The sequence below is a fragment of the Globicephala melas genome, chromosome 9 (genome assembly GCF_963455315.2).
Source record: "Globicephala melas chromosome 9, mGloMel1.2, whole genome shotgun sequence".
NCBI classification, from domain to species: Eukaryota; Metazoa; Chordata; class Mammalia; order Artiodactyla; family Delphinidae; genus Globicephala; species Globicephala melas.
Window position 1 is genome coordinate 95,949,242 of NC_083322.1, and position 21,898 is coordinate 95,971,139.

The following is a 21,898-nucleotide window of genomic DNA, read 5'->3' on the forward strand; positions in this document are numbered from 1 at the left end:
CGCCAGTGCCACAGAAACCTTCCACGGGGGAAATACATTCTCTTACCATTCCAGGAGAGACTTCTGAGGAAGTCGGCCCTCTGTATCCACAGGTTCTGCATCCACTGAAGTCAACCAACTCCAGATCAAAAATATTTGGAAAAAAAAATTTCCAGAAAGTTCCAAAATGCAAGACTTGAACTTGTCACACTTCAGCAACTGTTTACATAGTATTTACATTGCATTAGGTATATGATGTGAAGTAAACAGGAGGATGTACGCAGGTTACATGCAAACACTACACCATTTATGTAAGGGACTAGAGGATCCTTGGACGTTGGTATCCTTCGGGGCGGGGAGAGGTGGGGGGAGGGCTGGGTTCTGGAACCAATCCCCTGAGGATACTGAGAGACGACTGTAAATCTCCAGAGACAACAGACCCTTTAGACTCATTTTACTTGTATCTTCGTTAGTCGTCATCATGGCCAAGATCTCTCTAACATGTATTGTTAGCGCTCACAACCTCTGTAAAATACCCACTATTACCTCTACCTGGAATTCAGCGCCTCGCCTGGATCGCCCAGCGCTACAGGCAGAACAGAGCCATGCTCGGACCAGCAGCCCGTGACAGCACTGTGGGGTCAGCCCAATCCCCGCCCCAGGGCTCTGCTGCTGCTTCTGCGCGTACGAACCACACACGGGGTGTCCCAGCCAGGTCCACACACACATCCAGGCCCGACACAGCTCGGGGGCTCAACGGGACTGACCCTGAAAACAAGGAGCCTGGTGGGCCTCGCTGCCCGGGCCTCGTGTGTCCACAGAACAAGTCCGCATGGGCACTCTGCAGACCCAGTAAACATCAAGATGAGCCGAGCACCACAGTGAAAATAATTTAAGGTGAAATTCACATTAACATAGAATTAGCCATTTTAAGGTGAACAGTTCAATGCACTTAGCGCATTCACAAGAGTCTGAGGTATTACCACCTCTTATCTAGTTCCAGAACACTCTCATCACCACAAAAGGAGAACCCGTGCCCATGAGCAGTCACTCCCCACTCTGTCCCTCCCCCAGCCCTGGCAACAAACCATTTATTTGCCTGTTCTGGACATTTCCCAAAAACGGACCCACAGGCTATGTGTCCTGTGCCTGGCTTCTTTCACTCAGCACGATGTCCTCACGGTCCATTCATATGCTAGTGAGTCAGAACTTCATTCCTGTTTCAGGTGGAATAATACAGAGTGCAGAAGCAAGAGGACATGGGTGAAATGTTCTTGGAATGGAGCTCAAGGATTCAGGTCTAAAAGTAACATCTTTGATAAAGCAGTCTGATGCTTTAACATTTGGTTTTGATTTTTTATTTTAACATTTTTTTATTTTTTTTTTAAATCAGGTTTGTGGAGGCGTAAGCTGGCACACAGTAAAATTCACTCTCTTGAGGGTGCATCCTATGAGTTTTGACAAATGCAGCCACGTAGCCACCACTGCTATCAAGCCACACCCCAAAGCTCGCGGTCCCCTTTCGACGGCGATCCCCTCAGCCCCTGACACTTGCTTTGCCATTTCGTTGGTCTGTGTCCGTTGGTCTGCTCTTCTCTTAGCACAGTGGCCTGGTGTTCAGCCATGCTACGCGCGCATGGGGGTCACCCCGACATAGGCCGACGCACCTGTGGGTGGACAGGTGGGTGTTTCCAGGGTTCAGCGGTCAGCTACCAGGCTGCCTGCAGGGCTTTGTGGTCTCCTTTCCCCTTCGTAGGTATCCAGCAGTGGGATTGCTAGGTCCTATGGTAAGTGCACATGTAACTTTATAAAAACTGTCAAACTGTTTTCCAAACGACCTGCACGGTTTGGCCTTCCCATCCACAGTGCAGGGGAGCCCTAGGGGCTCCACACTGTCACCAGTCCCTGCTCCTGTCGATTCTTTCCAGGAGCCAATCAAATAAGCGTGAAGTGACATGTCGCCGTGGTTTTAATTGGTACTGCCTTAATGACTAACGACGTTGAGCATCTTTTCATGGGCTTATTTGCCATCTCATTTCTTAAAACATTCTATTTAGAATAATTTCGAACTTACAAGTTATTAGAATTATTCAAGTACAAAGAACACCTTTTCCTCGAGTCACGCACTGTGAACATGCTGCGCCTTTTCTTCATCACGTGTATGTGTGTCTGCACATACGCTCTCACCCTATGTGTGTAAGTTTATAATATGGGGTAAATTACCGGAATTTTTTTGGAATCATCTTGGCCCTTTACCCCTAATATTTCGGTGAGTGTCTCCTTCCTGAAGGTATGGAAGTTCTTTACTATAGTAACTTCAGCTCACCTTCCCTCCTGCACAGGATCCAGTCCAGGGTCCTGACTACATCTTAGTGGGCCTGTCCCCTTTCATCTGGAACCTTCCACCGCCTTTGCCTTTTGTTGTTAAGGACCATCCTTCATTTGGGGTTTGTTTGGTGCTTCCTCCTGATTAAGCTCAGGGATGTGCCCCCGCAGGACCTGCACAGGTGATGCTGCAGCCCTCCTGGGATATCCCCCCTGCAGGCACAGAAGTCATGTGCCACATTCCCGGAGTTCCTCCCTGACCCCATCTGCCCCACAATATGGCAGGGACATACTTCCAGCCCCAACAGGTACTGTGCAGGGGCCAGCAGGGGCCTTCTCCTCCATGATGCAGCCACTCTGTCGTCAGCACCAGCTCCTGGACACATAGCATCTCAATGGCTCACTCATTCCCATCCCTGATCACACAGCACTCAGAGTGCCCCATCTCGGCTGGTCACGGGTGGTTGCTGTGACCTGATAACACACCCTCGTTCCTTGGCTTTCCTCCAGGTTCCTTTTAGCAATTGGTCCCAGACCTAGAATCAGTTTCTCAGGGGGACCCCTAGAGTGCTGGTTGAACAGTTTTCCCAAAATGTCCTCAGAGAAACTTCCAACTCCACATGGCTCAGCTCACCTCAGCACCCCGATCTGTGTGGTGATGATGACTCACCCACACTCATCTCCCTCCCCTCCTTTGTCACAGAACGCTGCTTCTATTCAGAGAGGGAGGCAGTGCGCCCGGCGAGGAGGACGGCTCCTCGCAGTTGCCCGTACGTGGGATCAAGCTTGGGCCAAGGAGATGCAGGTGAAAGCTGTGGGATGGGGCTTCAGAGAGGCGCCTTGAAACAAGGACAGAGGACAGGAAGAGGCAGCAGGGGCCTGCTCAGCTCCAGGCACTTCTGCGGGGAGGACGCGGCCCCGGCCAGACCGCTGGCCTCTCAGGGCTCTGCCAGAGGCAGCACTGCAGTGGGCAACCTCCTGGTTTTAATGTCGTCAACAAGTGTTTTAAGCTTAAACATTAAAGCACTGTAGGGCCAGACAGAACCCGGCCATGGTGGGCTGTGGATGCGAGGCAGGTGACCACGCAGTGCCAAGCTGCGTCTCCACTCTCCTCCCCCACGGGACGAGGGGACGCGCGCTCTGTCCACCAGGAGCGTGGTCTTCCAGTTCTGCTCGACACGTCCCTTCTATTCACAGGCAACTTCTCCAGAACATGCGGACTCGGGCTACCTGCTTCTCAACACCCGGTGGAGATCCAGGTGTTGGTGATGATGCCAAAAATGTGACCACCTTGAGAAACACGACGGGTCCTGGGAGACATGAGCACTGAAGGCCAAGAACTCGCATTTCAGTCCCTGGACTAATTTCCAGGCTTTGGGCTCTTGCCAAAATACTAACGTAATTTAACTTGTATTTTAAGCTGAACGATGGCCCCTCAGAGCCAGGCAGGGGGCCGGTGGCCACCAGCGACAAAACAGAAGTGGTGAACCACTTCACAGAGAAACGCACATCCCCACTCGAAAACAGCCCAGTGCCAGGGCACACAGGGATCTGCTGATGCCACAGAAATCCGACATCCTTCTTAGGGGAGCCCACGGCAATGGCCGAGGACTACACTCAGCCTGTAACTCTACTTTTGAGAACTGTAATCTAAATATATAATCTAAATACGGGGCACGCAGCTTATATAAAAACACTCATAGGTTCAAGCACCAGACACACCCAGTAGCGCGAGCTTTAAGGCAAGCAGATGAAGGTCTGTGAACACTCTGCAGCTACTGTACCAGCTTTAAATGACAAGTGTGGATCGTGTCAGTGTGTGGACTGGCGTCGCCTCACGAATGGCTACAAACGCCGAGACCGTGGAGCCTCGAGGGCTCGAGGCCATGGCCTGCAGGTGCCCACGGCAGGGCCATTAGCCCCACCTGCAGGGAGAAACCAGGACAGTGAGCCGAGGCGGGTTCTGGGACAGAACAAGCCACGGGGGGAGGCCCCGATTTCGCGTCTCGGGAACCAAGAAAGGAGCTTGCCTCAGAATCAAGAAGCCTCATTTAACATTCTCGAGTGTGGGAGGGAGGGAGGCAGGAGCTGTCATCCGGGTTTAGCTGCCACCCCTGCCTGCTCTGAAAGCCTGCCCGGGCGTGTCTGATGTGGATCCGGCTCTGGCAAGGAGGGAGTGGTGGCTGGGCATCAAGGGGCATGTCTGCACTGGCCTGCTTGGGAGGTCAGGACCCGGACCACGGACTCTGGTAAGGTGACAGGCACCCCTGGGGTGACCCCTCCTGTCCCAAGTGGCCCCCACAGAGATCATGCCACGTAAGGCCTGGGCTAGTGTCCTGGGGCAGCCGTAACAAAGCGCCACGCGCTGCGGGCTTCAAACAAGACTCTTCTCCGTCTGGAGGCTGGACGGGGCTGCACTCCCTCCAGAGCTTCCAGGCGACCTTGCCTTGCCTTCACTTCACTCTGTGTCTGTCTCTTTTCCTCCTGTAAGGACACCTGTCACTGGATTTAGGGCCCACCTGGATAATCCAGGATGGTCTCATCATCGCAAGGTCCTTAACCTCATCACATCTGCAAAGGCCCCGTCTCCAAATAAGGACCTATTTGCAGGTTCTGGGATCTGGCGAGGACATCTGGGGGCCCTTTTCGGCCCACGCAGCCTTTAAGAGGAGGGCCCTTGGCTATTTTCCTTAATCGCCCCAGTGCCCAGCACAGGGTCTGCCACTTAGTGATAAGCAACCAACAAACGTCTGGGGATCGACCAACCAAGGCTCTGGGCCTCACTTTAAGATCGAGGAACGGAGGTCCAGTGAGTGGGGCTGAGGCACAAAGCAGGCCTGGCCACCTGGGCAGCCACGCTCTCCCCCTCCAGAGGCTCGAGGGAATGGCACTTGTTCTGGTCAGCAAAGGCCCCAGGGTCTTCACACATCAAAGTCATGTGCTTACTGAGCTACAATATCATCTCAGATACGTGGTCCTCAATGTTACCAGTAAATAAATAATTACACTGAGAACACACCCAACCTTCAGCTCCATAAGCAGCAATGTCTCCATTAAGACACTGGCATCGGCTGTACCCGAGGACCGTGGTCAGGAGGAAGGCAGAGACAGGCAGGATCCCCGCAACTCCTGAGAAGGTGCACGCCAGGTGTGCAGGGGGCTGGGCTGGCAGGGAAGCTCCGGAAGAGGATGTGATGCTCTAAATTAAGTCCTCTTCTTTTTCTACAAGTGGTGGAGCAGCATTAGAAATGTGATGCCATCCACGGATGATGAAAGCCACTCGAAGGAACCTCGGGAAAGAACCAGCCCAGCACCTGCAATTCTGAGAGGTGTCTCCGTGGACCTCGCAGGGTTACGCAGGAGCAGAACAGCCAGAAGCCATGCTCACAGGCAGTGACAGGTGCACCGCAGCCCGTTCTGCTTCTTTATAACTCCTCGAGCAGCAGGTGCTTGGCAAAAGCAAACTGGAAAACTAAAAGGCAGTCAGGGCACAAGCCTCCCCCTGGACCAGAGGAGGGCCTGGGACGACCACGGGGCCTGGGAGCATGACCGGACACCGAGGCCGTCTCATCAAGGTCAGCAGGGAAGGCGACGCACCAGTCTCCCTGCTGGCCCGGGGCTGTTGGTCACAAGCTATGCTGCGCCGCTGCCAGCTCTCCTCCCCGCGCCTACTCGCTCCTGGGTGCCTTTCAGCTGAAAGTTAGAGAAGGAGAGAAACGGGAGGCTTCTGGGTCTGGGGTCTGGCTCCACCCTGAGCAAGCTCTTCACCCTCTCTGAGCGCCAGCATCCTGATTTGTACAACAGGCTTGCAGAGACGAAACAGCACCAACAGGCACCTCACAGAGCCAGGGCCAAAGTGTACCCAATAGATGGAGGCCATAATTACAAGGAGTTATTGCCCTGGCCACGAGCCACGTCTGTATTCAGACGCAAGTTGCACAAAACACGCAAAAAAGGTGACACGGCTCTGGAACAGGCATGAAGAAGTCAACATCACCTCTGGCAACGAAAATCCCAAGAGTGAGGTACCTGCTTAACAACCACATCTCTGCAGAAGCCACGTCAAGTACAGGGAATCCTCGGTACCCTGATCACAACCCCGACAGATCTGTGTGTAAACAGTGGCTGTGGACCTTCAGCGTCCAGCAATGAGGTCAGTCTTTCCGTCCCAGGTGGGGACTCGAAGACAACAGGGCTGAAGACAACAGAAGCACCCCTCAGAGGGAGCAAAGCACAACCAGCTGTCTGCCGGGACGAGCTCTACGTGCACAGCTCTGGGCGGTCCATCAACCCCACACAGGAGGAGTGAGGCCCGGCATCCGTGGACAATGGGGCACCCAGGATCACGGGTCCACGCTCCCTGTGACCACTTGAGCCATCATAGCGGCGCCGGGAGAGGGTGGGCTGCCTGCCGCGGCCTCCCGCTGGCTGCCTGCGTGACCTCGGGAGGCGGGGGGATAATGAGACCCTGGCTTCCTACTCCCCACAATCGTGGGAGGTGCAAATGAGACCATGCCCATGAAGGTATTCTGCAAATGGAACTGGTGGTTAAGAGCATGGGCCGTAGTCTGGGGAGCAGCACTGGGGGTGGGGAGACACGGGGGTGAACAGACGAGCGACTGAACCCCAGGGTGATAAGGGGGAAATCATGACTGTTGCACACTAGTGGCGAGAAGCAGAAACCTCGGAAGGGCAGGGGAGGTGCGACAGAGCACGGTTTAAGCAAGACTCGGGCAGACTTGGCCGGCGCTCTGCCACCGGGTGTTCCTGTCACACAGAGGGGCCTGTGTGTGCTCGGGGGTCCCGGGCATGCCGAGACCTCCAGCCCCCCCAGCAGTGATGGAATGCTCTCCGCTCCACCGGGTTTGTGTGTCTGCGAGCTGCGAGCAGCCAGAAGAGAGCGCCGCGGGCCTTGTCGGTCAGGACCAAGCAGGCAGGCCCATGGGCACCTATTCCCAGAGAGAGTGGATCACGAAGAAACGGCTCACTTTGCACATATAAAAAACATGCCTATATAAAATTCTGAGGTCTTTTGTACCCAAAGACTTAGTATTTTTCTTTTCATCTTTACCCCTTTCACCACACCCTGGTTAAGCATCCCAGCAGGAAGGAAGAGGAAAGGAACGAACCCAAATATATAGTCTCCCTTCGCTGTATGAAGCCTCTCTTCGCTGTATGAAGCCTCCCTGGGTGCTGCCCACTGACCAGGTGCAAGGCTCTGACGAGGGAGGATGGAGCCACCGAAGACTCTAGTAACTGGAACACGTACCCCTTCGTTTGGATCTTGCACCCTCGGCTAGCTTAGCCAGTTGAGACCCACTTTGTCAAATGGGCTGTCTGTTTGAATTTAGTAACTCTGCATCCCCCAGACTGGCATTCATGAAAGCGACCTGCCTTTTAATTTTTAACTTCTTTGGTTTTGCCGTAGATGTAACTGAATCCCTGGAGAGCAGAAGCCTCTGGAACTGAGGGGACATGTCCGGTGTGAGCAGAGCCGCGCTCTGGGGACGATGCCCCAGCAGGACCTCCTCCGTGGTCACTGCATGCGGTCTGTGCATGGGCAGGACAGGAAGCAGTGAGAAACACTGCACTCCAGGGCCCCTCCGTTTGTTGTTGACACGGGCCCCACCTCAAGGAAGCAAGCAGTGGGACGCCGAGAGGCCAAGGCTGTAGATGCAGCAGTGACAGTCAGCTGAGGCCCACAAAGGTGCCCTTCGAGCTGCTCGGAAAACACCGAGGAAACTCCCCAGCTGGCAGAAATCAACATCCTCACAGTATCACTGCCCACACTTACCAAAACGCACTTCCCGGGTTCAAGGCTCCAGAGGGAGCTCTCGGTGTTGATCTTGTGGGTGAACTTTCCTTCCATGAGGACGCGCTCCCCGTTTTCCTCCAGCACGGCCACCCGGATGGAGCTGCTGCTGAGGGCCACAGAGACCTGGAACAGAGCGGAGGAGAATCATCTCGCGCTGGGAAGGTGGTGGCCGGCGTGCTCCAGGGTGGGAGGGAACGGAGGTTTCCAGGGCGCCTGACCACACACTGCAGGAGAACAAGATGCAAAACCAGCCCAAAGGTCATCAGGGTTTCTGAATGACGAAAACCATACCATCCAATTCACACGTGAAGCAGCCTCTGCATCATCATCTCCTTCAAGGAAACGCACTAGAAGATGTCTCGATACGCGTAACGGTAACGCGGGGGGCTTTGTGGGAACCGCTGGTTTCCCGCCGCAAACTCTACTCCTGTTAGGGGAGGCCAACTCCCTGGGCAGAGGGCAAGCAGGGCCGGCAGCAGGAGCTGTGCTCCCCCGACGCCCACCCTACTGTCTGGCGTGGACAGCAGCCCTGCCCTGGAGGACACGCCCGGGGGGCAGAGCAGCCGCGAGCCCGGCTCTGCTGCCTGCCAGGAGCTGCTGTGCCACCTGTGGCCACAGCTCAGCTTTCACCCAGGACGGTGAGGCCAGGTGCTCTGGTTTTATATTTTGTCTTTGTTCTCCCATCTCCTCATTCGCTGGAAACACCCTCTCCCTGCTCTCACCATCTGTCTCCACAACAGCACTGGAGCTGCTGGACTGGGGGCCTTATTTCGTGTGTGTACCCCGGCCAGCAGGATCCCAAGCACGTGGACCCCAGGACGTTCAGCAGATCAGTAAACAGAGAGGAAAGAAAACAGAACTCCGGGTTTATTTTTCCCCCACTTCTTCTAAATTCTAAATTTTGCGTTTTATAACGTAAAAATCTTTTATAATAGTATTTGCATAATGTCCGCATTAGGACTTTCTCACAGGTGGGTGGTGTCAGTCAAGGCGTCAAAACAGTCTGGAGATGGCCCTCCCATGTCACTTGCGAAGTGCTTATTAAATGCACTTGAAAAGAAACCCTCAGTGTCACAGAATTTTCAAACTGGAGTCTACACCTGTCAGTGGAATCTGATACTATAACCTACCTGTATTTTAAATAACCATAAATAAGCGATGGAAAGGAGAGAGATGCCTGCACACACCGTGTCCGCATGCAGGTCCCAGGGGGGTCCTGTGAGCCCCAGCTCCAATTGCACCCAATTTCTGAGAGAATGTACCACTTAACTCGGTTCTGCTAAGGCACGGGCACAACTCACTTCACTCCCAGCTGCCCAACAGCGGCCCAGCACATTCCTAGACAGATGCAGACAATCGCTGGCCGAATCGCGCGTCCCTGACCACGAACTCGGATGTGCGGTGAACACCTGACAGAGCGGACCAAGGCTCCACCAGTCCTGGCCTCCCAGGAACAAGCTCACTTTAACAAATAAAATCCTCCAGCCAACTTTATGTCACAGGATAATTTCCAAACCTGGGTGAGCTTCTCACAATGCTCGTCTCTTATACAAAGCGGATATACCCAAGCACCAAGGGGAAACCAGACCAGAGATGCTTCCAGGAGCTCCACAGTTCAAGACGTCACTCTGGGAACAGGCGGCCGTCTCCTGAACTCCATGACCCACAGAGATGACAGGAAGAAAGCACGCAGAGAAAAACCCCAGACAACACAGGGAAGAAGGGAGAGGCCAGGACAGAGAAACTTTCAACAACTCTATGGAGAGGAAGGAGAGGCGTGTGGCGAGAGACAGCACGGAGCAGGGACAAGCACAGCCGAGTGGCGCTTTTGACCAGCAGTTAGCAGGTATGGAGCATGGAGGCAGAGCGGCTGAGTCAGTCCACGGGCAGCCGTGCCAGCGGAAACCCCGTGAGAAGGGATAAGAACCCACTGTGTGCCACGGAGCTACAGGGGGCCCTGCTCCAGAAAAACTGGCCGGCAGTCTGAGGGAACTGGGTGGACACCCAGCCCAACACACTGCATGGCAAAGCCAGACAGTCAACTCCTCAGCTGTGAGCAGCGATGGGAGCGGGAGACCTCAGACACGTAAAGGAGAAAACCATCAACCTCATCCCACACTCCAAAGAATGGGGAAGATTTTTTTTTTTCTTTTTTGCCGCACCACGCAGCATGCGGGATCTGACCAGGGATGGAACCCGTGCCCCCTGCAGTGGAAGTGTGGAATCCTAACCACTGGACCACCAGGGAATTCCCAATATATTTTTAAAATAAAAAAACTAACACGGAACTAAGGATTGCATTCTATGAGAAAAAGCAGCAGCACAAAAAGACAGACTTAGGTTAAAAAAAAAAAAAGTAAAGATTACAGAGCTAATTAGGAAAAAAGGGAATTCTAAAATATTTCCAATTTATACCCTCGGAGAGATCTGAGAAGATACGGTATCTATAGAACCAGAATAAAACATGAAAACAGAACTAGACAAAACAAACGCTTAGAAAAAAAGAGAGTGAAAATAAGATTTTCAACAGAAAAGCTGGAAGATAAAGTCAAAGAAATCAAGGTAGAGCCAGGAACCAATCCAGGCAATCAGTTTGGCATTCCAGAAACTGTGACAGCAACAAGACAATTTTCCAGAGCTTAAGAAAAATATGGCTTCAGTTTAAAAGGACCCACTGAGGGCTGAACAGGACGAATGAAAGACGACTTCCACAAACTCATGACATTTCATACCACTGAGTATTTAAAATAAGGTCTTAAAAGTTCCAAATAGGAGGAAAAAAGTTTACTCACAAAGAACCGGAATGGAAGACATTTCTAGAAGCTGTAACAGCGGATGTAAGAAGACAGAAGAATAATGCCTTCAATCTTGTTAGGGGAGATTTTTTTTTTTTTTGGCCACACTACGCGGCTTGCAGGATCTCAGTTCCCCGACCAGGGATCGAACCCGGGCCACAGCAGTGAAAGCCCAGGCTCCTAACCACTATGCCAGCAGGAAACTCCCAAGAGAGTATTTTTTAAAGTTAGAATTCTATAAAAACTCAAACCACAAAATAAGCGGAAGTTTAAAATAACCGCATTTTAAGACATTCAAGAACACTGCATTTATTACCACACATCAATTCGAGAAAGTTACCTGCGTCTATACCACAACAAAATGAGGATGAAAACAGAGGAAGATCCTGGATGAGGAGGGGGGTCAAAATCCACTCATAAAATGAGTAAGTTCTGGGGATCTAATGTACAGCATGGTGACTGTAATGAACAATACTAAACGGTACATTTGAAAGTTGCTAAGAGAGAAGAACTTAAAAGTTTTCATCACGAGAAAAAATTTATAACTATGTGAGGTGATGAAGGTTAATTAAACTTATTGTGGTAATCATTTTGCTAAATATACACATCCCAAATAATTATGCTGTACACCTGAAATTAATACAACATTATATGTCAAATATATCTCAATAAAACTAGGGGAAAAAAAGAGGAAGATCCAACAAGGATCTAAAACACAATGAATTTAACCTAGAAGTGCAGTGAAAAGAAGTTCCAGGATGCAAGCTATACAACCGAACTAGAAAATAATCAGTCCGGATGGGAGTCAGAGGTGAGAGGGTCTGCAGGAAGTGATTTCTGGACAATACACAGTACTAGTGAGAGTCTGAATAATTCTGAGATTATGATGAAAGTGTACTATTTTTTGACAAGAAAAAAAGACAGTCAGAAACTCCAGAAAAACAAAAAACTATACAAGAAACTACTGATCCAAAGGGATGTAATGAAAATGGAATAAGGACCTGCAAAGCAGCTTGACGGGAGGAGCAGCAGAGACCAGAGCCCTGAGTGTAAGGGGTGGTGGGCTCAGGGCACTTGCACTCTCAGCGTCCTGACAGCCTGAGCCAGATGACATGGGAAATCTTAGGTCCCCTGAGACTTTCCCGGGCAGCCACTCTGGCTGGCAGGCACGGCTGAGGCCCTAGGGGCATGGCGGCAAACACCAGAGACCAGAACCGCCCTGGTGGGGCCGACAGAGGGAACTCGGGGTGGGGGGCGCACATCATCTGTGCTGAAGGTGGGGCTGCGAGGCTATTTATTCATAGTTGACAACTTGACAACATATGCATAGAAAACATCTGCCCAAAGATCCCAGGAACTAGTACTGTGATTTCTGAGGTTGGGGTGGGGGCTGGTATAGGATAAAAGGGCAGAGGCAGGAAAGAAACCTCTCCTTGTACATTTTATTCTTTTGAACAGGTAAATGTCCTATGCATTCAAACAAAAACAATTTTTTAACAGATAAATGCAGCCTATTAGCCTTTTCTGCTATGGAAGTTTCCTATAAAAAGGAGTCTTCCTACATTTTTTCTAAACGCCTTCTAAGAAGGGAACACTGTGTAATAGAGCTTTTAAGCACAAATTCCTACAGCTGAATCAAGCTCTGGGGCACAGCGTCACTGTACAAGACATGCCCAGGGGCCTTGGTGCTGTTCTGGAAGGTTCCCATGGTGAGGCGAGAGATGGCATGCAGCATGGCCGTGAGCCCACCAGCCAGCAGGAAGGGCCTCAACCGTCAGTAAAGACCCTGCACAATCTCCGAGAGGAAAGAGAATACTGAGAAGGAAAGTAATTCACTTGTCACTCAATGTCATCCAGTCATGACTGTGTGCAACAATATCATGACATTTTCCACGCAAAAGACAACTGATCAGACAGGGTGGAGGTGGGAGCCGGGTCCTGCGCTCCGCTCCACCACCGTCTCACCGGACAGTGTGGCGCCCTAGAGGTTTAGGTCTCCAGGAGAGCTCTCTCATCTTCAAAATGAGAGTCAGACTAAAACTCTCTGGAGTTCAATTTTCCTGCATTAAAATCCTATGATTCAATGAAATGCCAGGTTTATAACCAGCCCCAGCTGACATTAGCAATCACACACATGACGTCCTGATGGCAAAGTTCCTTCTCCCTACCCCATGGCTACACTGAGGAAAGAATGGGGAACTCGGCTGCTTTTCCCGTGCAGAGCGGACAGAACAAAGAACGTGATGAAGCAAAGACCTAACTACATTTCACTGATGAATGAAACCAAAGCTTCATTTCGAGAAGTTTTCCGTTAGATGCACCAGCAAAATGATAAAAACAACACAGACAAAAAAACAGTCGCATGTAAAATAAGAACGCTTGAACTTAAAGCGTTATGCACCTGCGTTTATCTGTCCCCCACTACCCTTGAGAGGCAAATACGTTTTCCACAGGGAAAAAATCGGCAAGGAGTAAAGGAGGGGCAATGTTCTGAGTCCTCAAGCACCAAGCTACAGCTGAAGAAGAGGGGGCCCAGGACCCCCCTGCATTAACCCTCAGTGCTCCCACATCTACCCATTACCCCCAACACCCCTGGCCCCTCACACACAGAGCTAACAACAAATCCAGAACAACTGCGACATCATCAGCTGAGCCTCTACAATCACAGCTACCAGCATGATGCTATCGGATAGGTGCCACAGACAAAAACCAAAAATAAACACTGCTGACAGGTAGCCGTGACAGGTACCGCAGGCAAGAGCTGGAAAGGAGCCAGCCCAGAAAGAAAGTGGCAACTCAGAAAAAACCCTTAGGCCAGCAAAAGCCGAGAGATACAAAATAAACTTATCCCTAGGTTTAAAGTGAGGCATGCCTAAAACTCTTTAGATCACCAAGAACTAGAGAGACCATGCATTTTTCAAAGGCTGCAGTATAAAAGCGACCTGGAATTTGAAAGTTGCTAAGAGAGTAAATCTTAGAAGTTCTCATCACACACACACAGTTCTGTAATATGGTGAGCATGTTAACCAGACTTACTGTGGTGATCATTTCGCAGCACACACAGATATCAAACCATTATATTGTACACCTGAAACTAATATAACATTGTATGCCAATTACACATCAATTTTTTAATGATATGGGGAAAAATACTACTGAAGGAGAAAAAAAATTCAACCACGTAGGAGACTAGTGTAAATTAAGTCAGCAGGTGTCACAAAGCGCCAACACTAGATAAATAAATGCCTTACAGGGAACACGCCTCTTCCAATCCCAGCGTCACAAACACCCAGGCTCATCCACACCCCGCGAGTGGCGGGAGCGCTGGCTCCAGAGCAAGCCAGCCTGGAGAGACCCTCACCGTCTCCGCGTTTCCCCCTGTGCACACCGCAACGCCTCGAAGGGCTGCTGGGAAGAAGGGCCCGAGGGGTGCCCGGCTGCACAGAGCTGGTTGAGCCAACAGCCTGTTTATGCTCCGCACGGCACCCGCCACACCCTGGAACTGTACTGGCGCACCTGCTGTCATCAGCTGAGCCCCACGCAGGTCAGCTCCAGAGCAGCGATCTTGTTTGAGTCTTGGGGACCATCATGTGGTCAGTAAACGTCTAATGCAGGAATGAGCAAAACCCAGGGTTATCCTCAGTGAAAGCGAGGCCATCTCCTCCCAGAGGTCACAACAAGTGGATTTAGGAGGCATAGATATGACTGAGGCATGACAGTCTGTCCCTCAGCGCAATGAGACGAAGGACAGGCCCCTCACAACACACCGCTCATGGCAGGGCAGCATCGTGAGACTGACACCCCCATGACCAGGGTGCACATCTGAGATGCTGTTTTCAATGGGAAGGTTTCCCAGATGGCTGTGGGAAGTTCAGCAAGAGATGCCAGGTAACCTGTGTCTCTTAAGTCAAAGAAAGAGAAAATAACTAGTTGGGTTTTTTTTCTTTCTGGCCGCACAGCGCAGCTTACGGGATCTTAGTTCCCCGACCAGAGATTGAACCCTCATCACCGGCAGTGAAAGCGCGGGGTCCTAACCACTGGACCACCAGGGAAGTCCCCAAAATAACTAGTTTTAGGTTGGGCCTAACATAAGTCCTTCCAGAGAAAGCTCCAGAAGTTCATGGAGAAGTTAGAAGACAGACACTAGACCAGGAAGCTGTAACATTTTTAGCCAAGTAGTGAAGTATAGTTACCAACGCTTTTCATAATTTATTCGCCTACACACAAGGCAATCCTACCAAAAATCAAAATGAAAATCAACACCTGACCCACTAAAACTCTAAAGGATGCTAAACAAACTATTCTGACAAGGAAGGTCAGCCTGTACCCACTATGACCCACCACAATCAGAGGGAACACAGTCATCAAAAGTAGGACTCTGTAGTGATGACCCCTAGTTACCTGGTCTGACCTGGATCCTAAAGTCCATTGGGTCACTGGTCACTGAGCCCTGGTGAGATCTCCTGGGATGGGGTGGGAAAGGGAGAAAGGGAGGAATGAGCAGACAGTGCTGCTGCAGCCACCATCTCCATGACACCCTGGCGCACACCCACGTGGAGCCGTGAAGGCTCAGGGGCTCCTGTCCGGCTCCTGTCTTCTGTGCTGCAGAATGAACTGCATTCGTCTGACACTGGCGGAAAGTAGCCGTATTCTTAGAGGCTTCCCTGGGCCCCACCCGGACTCCTGCACAGGGCAGGCCTGTTTTAGGTAGAGTCTAGGGAACCAGGGAGGGAGCAGCAGGGGCCTCAGGACGGGGGCGGGGTGGAGGGGAGGCCTGGAGGGGCTCACTCACTGCCCAGAACCTGGATCCACACACGTACCCAGACCAGCAGGAGCCACTTTACAGGGCATCGTTTCTCGAAAATGCATATGAAACTCAACTTCTGTTTTACATGCTCTGGGACCTTCTCTTTGAAAGAAGCCAGCAGTTATTTCGCTTTATCAAGTGAGGAGTGGGACACAGGGAAAACAGCATGAGCTTCAGAAGCAAACACACGTGAATCAAACCACGGCTTTACCACTGCACCCATTCAGCCATTCACTCCTTCAGAAACATTCGGGCAGTGCTCACTGGCCCCGGCACAGCAAGAGTGACGGAGACACATGGTGACTTTTCCACGTCACCTGGATAACCAAGTAACTTCTCTCGGCCTCAATTTCTCATCTATAAAACATAAAAGATACTACTTACTTTGCACGTTGTAGTTTCTCATTATGACTGAAATAAGGAAACAGTTTCTGGCATATATCGGAATTTTTTATATTACGGATTATAGTAACAATGTCCCATTTCACGTGAGAGTTTTTCCTTTAAAGTGATGCCTACCTATTTCCAACAAGCTACAATCATGTTATTCTCAGCAACGTCCCCAAGTAAACATCTCTCTCCTGCTAAAAGATTAAATTTCTACTCACTCAAGCTCATTAAGATGGAGAAATCAACTCAAGCTGTAAATGTTACAACTCCGCAGAGCACAGGACTGGAAGTCCACTTGTCACTACAGAACCTGTAGTTCTTTGCTTTGCCTCTTGGGACTCCACTTTCTCCATCTATGAAATGGGTATAACAATAATTGCTTTGCCTACTCTGTAGTGCTTTTGCAGAGACTAAAGGCAATAAATGATATGAAAATACTGTCATTAAAAAACAACAACAAAGCTCAGGTTCTATTCACATAGGGGGCTGAGCTGGGTCTCATACTTGACGTGGTTAAAGAGGATATGGGGTGGCAGGCTTGTGACTGCAGAAAAGAAGCGGTTTTGTGTTGGTGGCAAAACGGGGAGACCAGCTCCAGTGCAGCCCACAGCCTGAAGCCTATGCCCCAAGGAAAGAAGCTGAGCAGAGAAGCTGGGAAGAACCCCCGAGGTTACCTGCTTGCCCTTCACCACGTGCTTGGGCACCGGCACCTTGAGCTCCAGGTCAGTGTAGTCCTGGGACCAAGCGTAGTTCTCACGCACAGCACCATTGTAGCTGTCGGGGTTTCTCTGGAACTGCTCCTGCCTCCTGAGAAAGAACAAGAAGTAAGATGACAGCCCAGGCCCACACACAGGGCAGGAAGGCCACAGGGGAACCCAGGTACATACTGTCTCTAGGTTGTGAGAATTTTCACCTAATCTCACTTGGTTTTGCATCTAAAACTCTCCCTCTCTCTGGGCGATTTCGTTTCTGACCCCCCAGCTCGGGCTTCCTGGGAGGTCACAGGAACAAGAGAAAAGCCAAGGAGAAGACCCTGAGTGCAGCACCCTTAAGGTTAGGGAAAGTATCCAGCACCACAGACCACGGCACAGCCTGGTCCTCCTGGTCTTCATGAAGCTTAGAAACCAGGCCAGCCCACAAACCAAAGAGCCTCATTAATAAAATCCTGAGGGGACTTCCCTGGTGGCGCAGTGGTTAAGAATCTGCCTGCCGATGCAGGGGACACGGGTTCGAGCCCTGGTCCGGGAAGATCCCACATGCCACGGAGCAACTAAGCCTGTGCGCCACAACTACTGAGCCTGCGCTCTAGAGCCTGAGAACCACAACTACTGAGCCCACACACCACAACTACTGAAGCCTGCACACCCTAGAGCCTGAGTGCCGCAACTACCGAGCCCGTGTGCTGCAGCTACTGAAGACCACACACCTGGAGCCCATGCTCCACAACAAGAGAAGCCACCGCAGTGAGAAGCCTGCATACTACAACGAAGAGTAGCCCCCGCTCACCACAACTAGAGAAAGACCGTGTGCAGCAACGAAGACCCAACACAGCCAAAAAAAAAAAAAAAATCCTGGGGCTTGTGGGTGCCTGGTTTCTCATAAACTACTTGGCAGGACGTATCTCTTAAAAAAAAAAAAAAAGGCAAAACAAGTTCAGCCTACAGCTGCTCAACTTCAATCCTAATCCAACACCAGCCTCCATTTTCTCTCGGTAAATAAATGAAAGCCAAGGCAATGTACTAAACTGCAGGCTTTCCTAAGATGCGAGCAGTGTGCTTATGAGACAGCCTAGAAGAAACCCAGTCAGCCAAATCCTCCTGTACACGCATTACCAACCCAGCACAGATGCAAACAGGCATGGCCAAGAAGCTGATGTTAAAAATAAAATACAATAAAATACTTGCCACAGAATTTAACAGTGTTAATGATAGTATGAACACCATACAAAAATAAGCGTAGAGTCCATCATAGTGAGTTTTAGATCTAAATTAAAGACAGAAGCTTAGTCGGGGAGGAGGCAACACCTATGAGGAAGGACATCCCCCAAAACAGATTCATTCGGCCACCTTCTCCTGCCCTCGGAGAGCCCAGCAGATGCACCTGGAGGGAGAGGCCGATGGATGAGATTCCACTCACCGTGAGCATCTGCATGTGTGCAGATGGAAACACCCAGAAAAGGGTCAAGAACACATGTACCCATCAGCCCCTCACCTCTGGTCAGGAGGAGTTGGGAGCGGTGGTTAATGAGGACTCACTTTTTCTGGCAAAAGTTTTAAGCCAAGAACATGTTTACCTCCTGTGGGTATGCTTTACACACCTTGTATCTGAGGCTGGGCGTCCATCACAGCCCAGGCTCTCTGGGCTGGTAAACTGGTGGCTGCTACAGGCTGAACCATGTCCCCCAAAATTAATACACTGAAGTCCTAACTCGCAGCACCTCCTTTGGAGACAGGGTCTACACAGAGGTAATCCAGTTAGAATGAGGTCATTAGGGTGGGCCCTGATCCAATGGGACCGTGTCCTTAAAGGGAGAGAGATCCGGACACGAAGACACACGCACAGAGGGACAACGTGTAGAGACTCGGGGAAAAGACAGCCACATGGCGACGGCAAGGCAGCTGCAAGTCAAGGGACGCTGAGGGCTGTCAGCCACCCCAGAAGCTGGAAGAGGCAAGGAAAGGTTCTACCCAGAGTCCCAAAGGGAATGCAGCCCCGCAACACCCTGATCCTGGACTTACGACTGCACAACTACGGGAAGATTTATTTCTGTTGATCTAAGCCACCCAGTTTGTGGTACTTTTTGCAGCAGTTTAGGTCAGGGGCAGGGCTGGGCACTGACCAATCAGAACAGATGCCAGCCCCAAACTACCTGCTCACGCAGCCGGGGAGGGATGGCGGGCCCCAGAGGAAGCAGGGTGGGGCAAAGGAGACGGGAACGGCCAAAGCCTGGCCACAGGGTGGTCAGAGTAAGCCTGATGCGGATGCCACCAAACGCAAGCGTCTGCACAGGGGCTTCAGTGATGCGAGGAAAGCTTTCAATATACTATAGAACTGACAGAGGACATGCAGCTTTTGTGCATGGTACAGGTTCAGTCTTCTAAGAAAACACACACATAAAGACGTGTGTGTATGTATAAAAGGAAGTCCATTAAGCCTCTGTGGTTGTCTCTGGGTAGCAGGATCACAAGCAGTTTGATTTTCTTTTCTGTATCTTTAGGTATTGTCCGAATTCCCTACAACATGCAGACACTTTACCACCAGGAGAAAAAGAGCTCTCTTTAAGAACACACTGACAGGAGACGGTGATCTGCCCTGTGGCCCCCACTCCCGGGAGCTCTCCAATGGCCACGCCAGCCTGCTTGCCTGCTGAGCCCCTGAAACAGGTCCGGGGGACAGGGTGGCCCAATACCCACGTGTCCCTGACCCACAGGCTTCCTCCCCGCTCTAGCACCTACTGCAGCTGTAAAGCTCACATCTGACAAACACTTGAACGTGCACAGAATACCGCCAATGAGCACCAAGTAACAGGAGGGGTGGGAGGAGGCCTGACCCTCCCCGTACATCTTCTCTGCATGGCCTTTTGAATCGTGTGTGTACGTTACCTGTGTGAAATAATCAAGGTTATGAAAACACGGAAATAAAATACCCACACACAGAATAAAAGCCTATGTGGCCTGGCACTGGCAGAGGTTAGGAAATAAACCTAAGAACCCTCAAAGTGGGGGGATAGCTACTTCCCATGACATACGGCTAAGCCCTTATCGGCTGCCATCCACGTGGGCCCTCCAACCAGGACGGCCAGCAGACGAGCAGAGGATGGGAGATGCCATGAGGTCACACCTCCTCAAGGGGCCACCCTCCACCCCACGGGCGGCTGTGCTCAGGGAATCCCCTCCCCCAGAGCAGGAGGGGCGCTGCTCAGGCAGCATCGCAGGGGGGCGGCTCAGCAGGCGCTTGCCCCCCTCCCCCCAGACCTGCAGCCTCTTCCCAGCGGAGCCAGGAGAGTCACTCCCAGCACAGATCAGCAAGCTGCTGGGCGTTTTTAACTCTAAAAATCCACCTTCTCTTTAAATACAGTTGATTACTTCCAGCCAACAGTGTGCAACAGTAAGTCTCCTGCCATGGGCAGGTGCTCTGGGTCCCCGCCCTCACCCTGTCCCCCACCAGCCTGCGGCCACCCCCCTGCAGCTGCTGGCCAGCGCTGGAGGTGGGGAAGGGGGAAGGAGGAGCGTGAGTCAGCAGCCAGGGCGCCGCGGCGGTGGCGGGTGGCGCTGGCCACAGGCCTCACTGCAGCCCCCACGCCTGGAGCCGCAGCAGTGGATTACAGGGCTGCGACCGTGTTAAAGGAAACGCCAGGCCCTGTGTCTCCAAGGGACCGGCTCTGCTGGGCAAACGCCCACAGCCAGCATCACCTGCACAGGTGGGGTATGAGCTCAGGCCGCCCCCACTCTCCCCTTCCACGCCCCTGCGCCACGGCAGCATGGAAATGAGAACAGCCAGTGGCAAGTAGGAGTCATCGCGGGTAAAAGGGGTCACAGCCCCCAGATAAAGGCTTTTGTGCAGCAGGCTGGAGCCCATACAGGGAATGGGTTATAATTCGGGGAGAAGCCGGGGCTGCTCTCAGGCCCCTTCCCAGGCTCCCGGGGTTGGTGGTGGCTCCCCCTACGTGAAGACAGGTGCTGGGCAGTGCTCACCAGGTTCCCAGAGCCAGAAAGAGCTGCTTTCACCCTGGAACATCCTGCCTCCACACACTCACACTTGCCCCTCATGACCTAAGGCAAAGGTCACCTCTCCACTGTCCTCAGTGGTGCCCAGGTGTGACAGCTCTGGCCACACCTCCCTACCCACCTGTAGATGCCACTGCCCCTGAACCCAGTGGGAGGGGCCAGGGCTTATGCGTGTACGAGCACATGTGTCGTGCATGGGTACATGTGCATGAGCACATCATGTGACCATGTGTGCTGTAAGCATGTGCATGGTGTGTACGTGTGGTGTGCACGTGTGTTATATGCATGTTTGTGGTGTGTGTGCGTGTACGGGGTGTATTAGGTGGTCAGTAGACAGCAGCTCATCCTCTCTCTTCACAGACCAGCTCCATCTCTCATCGACTTCCTTCTCTTCTCACTGATCCCACCATATCCCACATGTGGATGGGAGCCATTGGAAACACAGTGATTTTTCCTCTGGATTTCTGCATTTTCCAACCTATACAAAGTGAGCATTGTTAGAACACTTGCCCACCTCGGAGCCCCAACTCCCTGCTTCGGAAGCCCAGCACCAACTGTGCCCTCCTGGAAGCAGGTCCCCGGGCAGCATTCTCAGCACTGCAATGTGACTGTCGGGGCCTGGATCCTTAGCCATTGTGACTGTCTGGGATGACCACGCCACACCATGTCACACTTCACCTCTGCAGCTTAGAAAGGAAAGGGTCAGATGGCAGCGTCGGTCCACGTGACCCGCCCAGAGGGCGCTCTGCACCAGACGGCCCACCGTCCTCCCTAGCCTCCTGCCCAGTCTCCTCTGGGGCCCCCCACCTGCAGGATCCTTTCTAGTACCTGCCTCTTCTCAGCTCCTCAGGCAACAGGAGCTAACACCACCGGGCCCCAGGTGCGGGGCTCAGAGCCCTCTACACCAGGCCCAGTGGTCACTGAAAACCCCGTGTCCACAGCACTCAAGGCCCGAGGCCGAGCCCATGTCACTGGGTGCCAGCCATGAAACCTCAAGCAGGTCATGGCACTCCAGTCCCTGCTCCCCAACCATAAAACCAGAACACTGACAGCTCTGTCC

At 52.0% G+C, this 21,898-nt stretch overlaps 1 protein-coding gene across 1 annotated transcript in view; it reads right to left on the bottom strand.

Annotated features, from left to right (window-relative positions):
- Positions 1-21,898, bottom strand: part of NUDCD3 (NudC domain containing 3) — a 73,085-nt gene that overhangs the window by 6,856 nt on the left and 44,331 nt on the right. Inside the window, exons 3-4 of the mRNA XM_030871222.3 lie at positions 16,786-16,918; positions 8,099-8,242 (exon numbers count right to left, since the gene is read on the bottom strand). Of these exons, the coding sequence (XP_030727082.1) occupies positions 8,099-8,242; positions 16,786-16,918 (277 nt within the window). The remainder of the gene's footprint in view (positions 1-8,098; positions 8,243-16,785; positions 16,919-21,898) is intronic.